The 10,500-nt window shown below is 34.4% G+C and overlaps 2 protein-coding genes across 12 annotated transcripts; both read left to right on the top strand.

The window, feature by feature from the left end:
• Nucleotides 1-227: 227 nt before the first annotated feature.
• LOC108565159 (troponin I) lies at nucleotides 228-8,464 on the top strand. Of its 11 annotated transcripts, none has more exons than XM_017924458.1 (9): nucleotides 228-306; nucleotides 842-877; nucleotides 1,635-1,655; nucleotides 1,776-1,904; nucleotides 1,969-2,092; nucleotides 4,216-4,316; nucleotides 6,845-6,888; nucleotides 6,948-7,089; nucleotides 8,148-8,464. In XM_017924458.1, exons 2-9 carry the CDS (start codon nucleotides 863-865, stop codon nucleotides 8,205-8,207), a joined length of 636 nt encoding a protein of 211 aa, XP_017779947.1. In that variant the 5' UTR covers nucleotides 228-306; nucleotides 842-862; the 3' UTR covers nucleotides 8,208-8,464. The 11 variants fall into 11 exon arrangements, with proteins under 11 accessions (XP_017779947.1, XP_017779946.1, XP_017779953.1 ...); XM_017924457.1 differs by lacking the exon at nucleotides 4,216-4,316 and adding an exon at nucleotides 3,295-3,395; XM_017924456.1 differs by lacking the exon at nucleotides 4,216-4,316 and adding an exon at nucleotides 2,625-2,725 and having other exon boundaries at nucleotides 229-306; nucleotides 8,148-8,350.
• Nucleotides 8,465-9,203: 739 nt separating this feature from the next.
• LOC108565140 (skin secretory protein xP2-like) lies at nucleotides 9,204-10,500 on the top strand. The gene is made up of 5 exons (XM_017924428.1): nucleotides 9,204-9,819; nucleotides 9,882-9,938; nucleotides 10,134-10,178; nucleotides 10,240-10,359; nucleotides 10,418-10,500. Exons 1-5 carry the CDS (start codon nucleotides 9,204-9,206, stop codon nucleotides 10,426-10,428), a joined length of 849 nt encoding a protein of 282 aa, XP_017779917.1. The 3' UTR covers nucleotides 10,429-10,500.

The following is a 10,500-nucleotide window of genomic DNA, read 5'->3' as shown; positions in this document are numbered from 1 at the left end:
AACAGAGAAAGAGAGAGGACCCAGGAAGATATGTTTACAAGAGAGCCGTAGGTATCATATCTCAATAGACGGCTGATTTCTATTTCTGTTTGTGAGGTGCTAGCCCATTATGCCTATAAGGCATCGGGAGATCGAGAGAGTGGGAGATGTACCCCACCTCGGCGTCGCGACGCCTATCATCCCCCACCATCGAAATCCCTACCACCATCACCTTTTTCTAAGAAGACGAAGCAACAACTATCTTCATCCACAGTCAGCATCAGGAGTCGCTGTTGACTAGTCATACATCGCACGTACTTCTCCCAGGTATGTACCCCAAATAATATAAAAGTGATTACAAAACGAAAGTGTTTCAACTTGAAGTGATCCCAGTGCGTACTTTACAATTCGATCAAATTCCTTCAGAAAAATAAAGAAAGAAATTCGTTTTTGAACAGACGAAAGTGAGTCTCGGAATTTTCATCTTCAGGAATCTAACAATCTACTTAAAGTGCTGTAAAATAACTTGTTAAATTATTGCGTTTAATCATTGCTCTCCATGTTTTGTTCATACTACTGCATCTATTGATATATGCGTGCGGCATGCCAAGAATCTAAGTTGGATCAAAATATGCTGAACGAAATTTAATCGCGTGTCCAAATTTGGAAAGCGCGACTTGGATTACATACACACATACACGCACGCATACACAGACACAGATACGGGCGTTGCGCTTTAGTTTTATTTTTGACTCCAGTCCAACTACTGGCATCCAAAAATAAACCCTTTCGCGCACCTCTTATAAATAAACCCGAACCCGAAACGTAACAATAAATTAACTTCTTTTTCCACATTTTCCAGTTCTACAAATAAATCAGCAAAATGGCGGACGATGAGGTTAGGTAAGTGATCAGTAGCCCCAAATCTCATAAGCATTTAGATTAATCTAATCAATTTTCTCTCTCTGTTTCTTCTAGTATGAGGAATAATCAAAGGTCTTCAAGTCTCTTAAATATAGGTAGGTTTTCATGATCAAATCCGCGAGAATTCTTTTTTCGATTTTCTTTTTAGTTTTTCATTTGAAAAGAATTTCTCTTTTAGATCTAATTAGAACTAAAAGATTTATTTATACGACCGTGTAAATAAATTGAAAAAAAAATAGGATCGTGATTAACGCAATCGGAATGTTCAAAAATAGATCGCTGTTTTCGGTTCTAAAATTGGAACGACACAAGACTAGTTTTTATTTTAGAACCTTCTAAAATTTCTTAACTTTCGTCCGGTTTATATACACGTACTTCACGGAACGGAATTTAAGGAATCGCATTTTTTTGAACATTCCCAAAGCTTCTTAGTAGAACATTGATTTTTGAATGGACTTGGATTATACAACGGACTGTGTCATGAAAACTATACACAGCAAGGACTTATTAGATTTTAGTTAGTTAATTCAATCCCTTATTGAGGGTTGAATAATGATTTCGCTTAATACTTCAACAGATCAGTTGTAAGTTGCTTATTTCATGTCGCCAAATGTAACTCAATGTGCAAGTTTTCCTGTTTTATAATATTAACAAATTCTCAATATATTTATTTGCTTTATATTTCGATTTGATGCGAATTCTAATGGTCGTTTTTCTTTTTCTATTTTTAGGCGAAAAAGAAGCTGGATGAGGTATCTGAAGGCGTCGTCAATTTAGGACTTTGATTAATTAATTTCTTAAATTCAATTAACGAAAGCTTTAGGTTTTTTTGTTGAGGAAAGTGAGTATAATATTTGTATTGTTATGATTAGGAAAAGAAGAAGAAGCAGGCCGAGATTGAGCGCAAGAGGGCCGAAGTAAGGGCTCGCATGGAGGAAGCCTCCAAGGCCAAGAAAGCCAAGAAGGGTTTCATGACTCCTGAAAGAAAGAAGAAACTTAGGGTAAATACGATGATTCCGATGTCATTAAGACGATCAATACTCATTTTTCGTTTTGCATCTGCAGTTGTTGCTCAGAAAGAAGGCCGCTGAAGAACTTAAGAAGGAACAAGAAAGGAAAGCCGCTGAACGTAGGCGCATCATTGAAGAACGTTGTGGAAAGCCCAAGATCATCGACGACGCCAATGAAGGTAGGAAGAATAGGTTTAAGACGAAACACTGTTAGGCCCCATCAAAGACCCGAACTTTATCATAGATCTGGTGAAAAAAAAAAGATATGAAAGATCAAAATCGAAATCTGGCCGCGCCCGATCCAAGGGCACGGCTGTCCCTTCTTTTTTTGGAAAATCTCGTTTTTCTTTTTTGACGAATTTTATCAATTGCCAACATTTTGAGCGCCCCATTTTCAATTATTATAATTATTATTATTTTCTCTCAAGTACACAAACAACACACAAATACATCAATTATTTATTAACAAATCCATGAGGACCAAAGGGTTATCTACCCAAATACATCTATTTAACAACAACAAAAATAATAATAGAACCACCCGACCCCCCCTTATCTGAGCAACCTCTGCCCCTTGTTTAATAACACAAAAAAAGTAAATAGTTGGCCCCTATTTTTCTTGAACTCTGTTTTCAGTCCGTAATTTAATTAATATCTTGATTTTGTTTAGTATTGTATTTGTCATTGCCCTGTATTTTGTAATTTCACCAGAAAGCCTTAAAAGTACCTGCAAGGCGTATTACGAAAGAATCTGCAAACTGGAATCAGTAAAGTATGATGTTGAATATATCGTAAAGAGGAAGGACGCGGAGGTTAGAACACAAATCAAAACAAGCAGCAGCGCCGCAACTGTTTTTCTTTTTTTTTGTGTCTTTTTAATAATTATTTTTAATTTTAATTTTACAAGCGGTTTTCCTGCGCAAACGTTGCACGACGCGAATAATTTTTGTTTGTCTCTCTATCTCTTTATCTATCTTTAACTATCTGACTCTCTATTTCTATCTTTCAAATTGCCGCACGGAACGTAACGCAAGGTCCCTAAAATCGTGTTACGTTCCGTTGTAAAGCCCTCCCAAAAGAAAAAAAAAACAAACAAAAATGACAAAGCTAAACTGCCACGTTTTAATTGTTTTTTTTTTTAATATTCTTTTTTTGACAACAGCGCATGCAACTGGCTGCACAATAATTGCAGATAAATTAAATATTAAATGATTAAACAAAGAATCCCAGCGGAGGCAGATTGAGCTGCCTCCGACCCACCCTCTATAAAAAATTAGAAAAATGTTACCATTAGAACGAAAACGCAAGGAATTTGGAAATAATCCTGTTTTCTCCTCCCCCCATCGGAAACCTCGGGGTGGTTGTCTGCTTTTATTTCTAGATCAAATTAAACAATACTGCAATATGTATCATAAGCGCATTTGCGACTTGGAAAGCCTTAAGTTCGATCTCGAGAAGGAAGTTGAGAACAGAGATTGGCAGGTACAGAATCCAGAAAAAAAAAAATTGAACTGCACACGATACAAATTAAAAGCAAACCAAAAGATTTAAGTATCATAAAACTAGAGAGTTGCAAACGAGATTAGTGATACCAAATGAAGCCAATCGATCGCAAGAGACAAAGAAACAAAAACAAATAAAAAGAAGCGATGTCAACAAATTACGTGCAAACATAGATTATTTTGTATTGGATTAATTTTTGGTTTTTTTCTTTTTGTAGCGATTGGTGGATGTTGGATTTTGCCACAATTGCGGCTTTTTGTTTTTTGTTTTTCCTTTTTATTTTTTTTTTTTGAAAAATAATTGCGGCAAAATCGCTATTTCTCTATCTTTCTCTCACACATAAATTTGCACCAGAACAGTAGAGCTTTCTGCACCACGACTAAAAATAATTATTGGCTGCATCGAATTAGTTTAATTGTCACTCCCAAAAACAACTGCAACAGGAACAAAAGTCGATCGATTCTAGTTTAGAATGTACGATTCGTGGATTTATACGTCGAAATGAGGGATAAACTCAATATATATTGTTTTCTTCCATTAAGGCTTATGCTTCTGCTTCAACGAACGTCGACAATAATTCTTTAAACAAGTACTTAAAATACCATCTTTATTCTCTCTCTCTCTATATATCTTTATCTCTCTCTCTTACTCAATCACACACCAATTATCCAGCATACGGAGAGGTTAGATCCTTCTCTAAATCCAATATGTTACTCATATATAATTTTTTAAATGTATTTTGGTCCCCGTTGAAATCCTTCCCTCTGTTTGTGTTAACGTTTTCCGTTGTTTCTTCTAGCTGAGCTCCAAACTATTTGTCAAACTTATTGGAACAGAATTAAAGACCTTGAAGGGGATAAATTTGATCTTGAGTGGATCGAAAAGCTTAAAGCTTTCGAGGTACAATACCATAATACACGATACACATGCCTGACTATTTTTTTTTATTTTCTTTTATTTCTTTTCTTTATTATTTTTTTTATTATTATTATTATTTTTAGTTTCTTTTTTATTTCTTTTCTTAATTTTGAAATTAATTGATTAGGTGCGCTATTAGAGACGGAATGGCATTGATTTTGTTTTTATTTTATTTATTTCTACTTTTTATTTTTTTTTGTTAATTTTCGTTCTGTTGTTCTATTTCTCTTGGTGGCCGATGGTCCCCAAAAGAATGTAATGTTGTACATATTGTTACCGCTATATAATATCACAAATCAAGGACCAACTATGTGAATCTCCATTATCAGACCGAGGAGAAACTCTCATTCTTACTATTCTTTTCAAACAAACAAACAAAACAACGATACAACTCCTTCAGTCCCAGCAAACACAAACCCGTTTACAAATCTCTTCGATTCTTCCAAAAAATTCATCTTTCAAATTCGAGATTTTGCACTACGGACGTATTACGTCTACATTTTTCCCCTATGCACATCATCTCTTTCGTCGACATTATTCCCACCTTAAGAATCACAACAATCATGATGATCACAAAAAAAAAATATGAATACAAGTCACAAAAAATACTCTTCTTGACGGTTTTGATTTTATAGACAGGCTTAAGAAGATTTGCAAGGAATATTATGACCGCATGTATATTTGTGAGGAACAGAAGTGGGATTTGGAACGCGAGGTCCGAAAAAGAGATTGGGAGGTACAAAAACAATACATAAATCCATAAATAATATCTTTATTTATTTTATTAGTTTTTTTAATTCTCATTACGTTTCATCATTTTTTTTTATTTTAATTTACTTCTTAACTCAAACCAAAAAAAAAAAATAAGAAAAGAAAAAGAGTGATGGAACTTTGGATGATAGTTTTTTTTTTACATACATAATTTTTCTCTTGCATTGACCCCGAGTTTTTATATTTTATTCATCGTTAAAGTTTGTCTCTTCTTCACAAACTCTTTCGGTTTTATTTATTTGTGGTTTAGATTCGGTTGCGTCCTTCGAGTTTGTCAAGGAAAGTCAAGCGTAGTCAATCCCTGAAATGTATCACTCGCATATTTTTTTTAATTTGTTACGTGATTTTTTTTTCTTTGGAGATGATGTATTTAGAATTTACTTTATGAGCACATGAAGTGTTAAAACCGTAACTCCTGAATCCTTTTGCATATTTTTTTTTCTCTATATTTTTTTTTAATTTCGTTCTACCAATGCTTGTTGCGTGTAAATATATATATATAAATATATTGATAATCCCTAAGCTCATCCAAACTTAGGAATCTAACACTTCAAATCATGCTTTCACAATCATTCCATATTTTTTTTTATTGTTTAAAGCATACAAACCGCTTCCAAACCCCCTAATCCCTTGACTAACATCAACCTCATTACGCAAAATAAAGTACGGTATGGCTCTTCATGCTTCTAATTGTATTCTTAATATATAGATATAATTGTTAATTCGTAAATCGCAACTTGCTGTTCCAAATCGCCAATGAAGTTGAACCGAATCAAAATTCGTGATTTTACTTTTTCTTTTTTTCAATTTCATCACTTTTTTTTATGTTTTTATTTCATTTTTAATTTCATTCATGATCAAAAGATAAAAAAAAATAAAGAAGTGCCATGCTAAAAACAAACAAACAATTCGCATCAAATCAAAAATAAAATCTCTCCTGAAAACTCAAACTAAATAATACAAGAACAACGTTTCGATCCCGATGAAAAAAAAAATGATCTCACACACAGCAACCATCTAGTTGTGCCATTTTGTCGAGCCAAAACCCGAAGAATCAGGATTCGAGTAATCTAATCTACAAATCCTCAACCTTCTCATCTAATCTCTTTTTGTCTCTTTCTCTCTATCTCTCTCTCTGTCTATTTCTCTCTCTCTCCACAAGTTTTGTTTTTTTTGAGCCATAAATTCCGACTGGATTTTGGGCCATTGTCTTTGTATTTTTTTTTGTAGATAGGTAACAGCTGATTATGACCAGCGCATCGATACAAGTAAAAAAAAACATACCTCGTAAGACAATGTTTTTTTTTTTGGTTTTTATACGCAACAAATCCAATTTTTTTTTGTATCCACCATTCTTCGACGGCTGTATATTGTGTATTTTTTCCTTACAACATTTTTGTTTAGATATCCTCAAGTAGTTATTCCCTTGTTTAAAACATCCTGTAAACTTAAAAACAAAACTGTTAAAAAAAAGATTTAAGCTATTTGTTCATGAAGACTAACATTTGTTTCTGTGTGCGTTTTACTCTTTTATACATCTCTAACTATTATTTTTTTTTATATAGCTTATATAACAGATGTTTGTGCTAATTTTTCAGTAAACATAATTATTATTTAAGGGAAGAACAAAGAATCGATGATGAAAAAATAAATTGTTAAAAGCGATTCTTCGTTCTTTGCTTCGATGCTGGAGGGTAAGGTAACAATTTATTAACTGTTTTTTGTGTGACATTTTTTAGATCTCCGACCTCAACAGCCAAGTCAACGATCTGAGAGGCAAATTGTAAGTTTATACGTTTACTCGTTTAATGAGAGACTAATATTTTTTTTTTCGATGTTCAGCGTTAAGCCAACCTTGAAGAAGGTTTCCAAATACGAGAACAAATTCGCCAAATTGCAGAAGAAGGCCGCCGAATTCAACTTCCGCAATCAACTCAAGGTCGTCAAAAAGAAGGAGTTCACCCTTGAAGAAGAAGACAAGGAGGTAACGTATTGTTTACGCACGTAACACTTATCCAGTAGCAGAAATCTTCAATTCGTTTGGTTAAATCAAAATTCATTTTTTCAAAAACAACAACAATAAACGCAGCAAAACGAATTTGAGGATTAAATCGATTTATTAATGAAATTATTTGATCGAACTATGGAAAAAATGCAACAACTAGAGGTTTTCTTTATGTTTTTCGCAGCCCAAGAAGTCCGAAAAGGCCGAATGGCAGACGCAGAAGAAATAAAAAGCCAAATACTTTATTTCGTACTCTTTAAAATCTTCGAGTAAACACTATTTCAAAAAAAAACTCTTCTAATTACACAACACGGTCCTAGTCTAAACTAGGTCCACACACACACATATACACACTTTTAAATTTATATTTATTTCAATTAAATGTAAAACAAAATATATATATACTAGAAAACAGTTAGAAATTTACTTAAAAATACGGAATCCAAAAACAATTTTTACTTTTTACGTACAACTATTTTTGTTAGCAAACTATTTTTAGTGCTTTGCTTCATGTACTGTTTTTTTTACTCTATTCTTCTTTTTGAAATATTCCCTACTTTTTTTCTTTCTATATCATTCTTTATTCCCTGTACTAGTTCTTTTTCTAACGCATTTTTTGTCTGATTAAAAAAAGAACTGTAACTAATTTAACCCAATGGTCAAGAATATTAAGCTTTTGTAGTAGTATCTTGGACTACCAAAGGTGAGCAATAAGCAATGTTTGTACCGAATGTGTAGCTTCGCTTCAGCTCTCAAAAATTAAATCTGCAGCACTATTTCGCAAATTCTTCAGTAAAACGAAGAAACCAATGTTCGCTATCACCAAACAAAGCTCTTTTTATGTACATCTTCAAATCTTGCACATTCACATTTTCTAGCACTTCCACAATTTTACAACAATTTAATTTTATTTCATTTAGTTTATACAAGCACAGTTTTAAGTTTTCTCTGTTATATTCCATGCACAACCTTGTTTTATATATTTGCAATTCGAAAGCAATGAACTAATTTCTATTTTTGTTTGTTTTATTTTGCAGAAGAAACCTGAATGGTCCCAGAAGAAGGAGGACAAAAAGGTACAGGAAGCAGAGGCTTAAGTCTTCTATTGATAAGTTTATTACGTGCATAAGTTATATTTATTATTTGTTAACTCAATTTTTGTCTCCTACTCATTACCACTTTCTGAATGAAGATTCGGTCATCCGGCCAAAAACCGGATTTCCGAACAGCCTACAACAACTTATTAACAAACTGTGAATTGAGAAAACTGTTTACTAAATGTTATATTTGTAAAGAGATGATAATAATTTAAATAAGAATAATTTGAGAAAAGAAATTCGTATCACCCCTGTAAGGTGTCTGTCTGTTTATTTGTATATCCCTTTCCCAAACGTCTGTTTCGTATCTTATTATGAACACTAATTGAGTTTTGTTTGGAACGTCTTTGTCATTTGTTGATGGATTGGTTTCATTGTTTAGTCCTTGTATGTAAGTAAAGTTTTTATTACTATTTAATTTAACACTGCTCGATTGAAATTGATGATTCAAATTTAACGTAATATTTTTCATTCATTAATGTATTATAAACGAAAATCTTAATAATATTAAAATTTAGAGGATGCTTAATAACTTAAACTTTGAAATAGCTATTATATAACAAAAAAAAAAAATTTTTTTACACATAAATATTACTATCTCCAAGTAAACTATGGTAGCCTAATTAATTTGTTTAAATTACATAATTTAAGTTGCAAATATAATATACTATATTTTATACACATAAAGCAATATTTTTTAACAATTTTTATTTTTTTTTATTCTTAAAGCATTATTACTACATTGATTTTCAAATTTTAGTAATATAATCTAAACTTGATACTATATAGAATATGGATTTAGTTTAGACATGACTGAAAAAAATGGAGATGTTACTATTTATGTTAAATACATAAGTTATTTATTAAAAATGAAGCAATCTCAACCAACTTTTGTGTGATTAGCAATTTTTATAAATTGTAGAAGTGCTAATATATATTTTCTTTCGATTTCTTTTAGGAAGAAGAAGGTAAAACGAGTTTTCAAGAAAAATGATAATGATTATTTCTGAATATATCGAGTTGTTACGAGATCCTTTGAATTCTATAGCACCACCACCTGAAGAGGTTCCACCGGAAGAAGCAGCACCACCTGCAGAGGGTGCACCACCAGCGGAAGGAGCACCTGTCGTTGAGGGAGCTATAACTGCTGAAACAGCGGCACCAGTAGAAGGCGCACCTCCCGCAGAAGGGGCTACACCTGCCGAAGGCGCTCCACCTGCAGAAGGTGCACCTCCAGTAGAAGGTGCTACACCCGCCGAAGGTGCACCTCCAGCCGAGGGCGCACCTCCAGCAGAAGGAGCCCCACCAGCGGAAGGAGCTCCACCAGCAGAAGGAGCACCTCCTGCAGAGGGAGCTCCACCAGCTGAAGGAGCTCCACCGGCGGAAGGTGCTCCACCAGCGGAAGGAGCCCCACCAGCGGAAGGTGCTCCACCAGCAGAAGGTGCTCCACCAGCGGAAGGAGCCCCACCAGCAGAAGGTGCTCCAGCTGCTGCCCCAGCGGAAGGCGCTCCACCAGCAGAAGGTGCGCCAGCGGCTGAAGGAGCTCCAGCTGCACCACCACCAACCCCAGCAGCAGAAGGTGCACCAGACGCAGCAGCACCTCCAGCAGAAGGTAGTTTGAAATGATATTAAAAATCAAAAGCGAAGATATAAAAAGAACACAATTATTTAAAGCAGCTCCTCCAGCAGAAAGTACAGCAACAGCTGAAGCCGCACAACCCGCAGCTGAAGGTTTGCAAAGCAATTCATAACAAATCACATCATTCCATAAATAATGGACATTCTTATTACATTCGTTGGTTGGGTTGCATATACTACATTCAAAAAATTCTTCGATAATATTTATAATTCACATTCATTGGAGTATAATAATATTTTGTATTAATATAATTACAGTTTCAATATAGTAATTAATTATATTTGTAGCTGCACCTGCAGATGCCACAGCAGCCGCAGCTCCTCCAGCGGAAGGTATAAACTTAATCTTTCGGACGAAATAGGTTTTTTTTACATTTTCGAATGATACATTTAGGAGCGGCGCCTGCAGCAGAAGCCCCAGCTCCATCAGCAGATGCTGCAGCAGCTGAACCTGCACCAGCTGCTGAAGCGCCACCAGCGGAAGCTCCTCCAACGGAAGCACCAGCCGCGGAAGGTTCCGTATTTTGGTAGATTCTATTATCATACATACTAATGCAACAATTCATTTGCAGCTGCTGCTTAAAATCTTTCAAAACCAAAAGACTTCTGAAATGGGAATAAAATGTACGTTTTTTGTGCAGGAACGATTTCATAT

The sequence above is a fragment of the Nicrophorus vespilloides genome, unplaced genomic scaffold (assembly GCF_001412225.1).
Source record: "Nicrophorus vespilloides isolate i.1.1-1 unplaced genomic scaffold, Nicve_v1.0, whole genome shotgun sequence".
In the NCBI taxonomy this organism is placed as follows: domain Eukaryota; kingdom Metazoa; phylum Arthropoda; class Insecta; order Coleoptera; family Silphidae; genus Nicrophorus; species Nicrophorus vespilloides.
Note: the sequence above shows the minus strand (reverse complement) of the source record. Positions and strands in the feature narration are given on the sequence as shown.

What these genes read in the sequence shown, in the direction of transcription:
- LOC108565159 (XM_017924458.1), top strand. An exon ending in CGAAAAAGAAGCTGGATGAG is followed by an intron (nt 1,656 to 1,775) that starts GTATCTGAAGGC and finishes TGTTATGATTAG; the next exon opens with GAAAAGAAGAAGAAGCAGGC. An exon ending in AAAGAAAGAAGAAACTTAGG is followed by an intron (nt 1,905 to 1,968) that starts GTAAATACGATG and finishes TTGCATCTGCAG; the next exon opens with TTGTTGCTCAGAAAGAAGGC.
- LOC108565140 (XM_017924428.1), top strand. Translation starts at nt 9,204, where the DNA reads ATGATTATTTCTGAATATATCGAGTTGTTACGAGATCCTTTGAATTCT. An exon ending in AGCAGCACCTCCAGCAGAAG is followed by an intron (nt 9,820 to 9,881) that starts GTAGTTTGAAAT and finishes AATTATTTAAAG; the next exon opens with CAGCTCCTCCAGCAGAAAGT. An exon ending in CGCACAACCCGCAGCTGAAG is followed by an intron (nt 9,939 to 10,133) that starts GTTTGCAAAGCA and finishes TTATATTTGTAG; the next exon opens with CTGCACCTGCAGATGCCACA.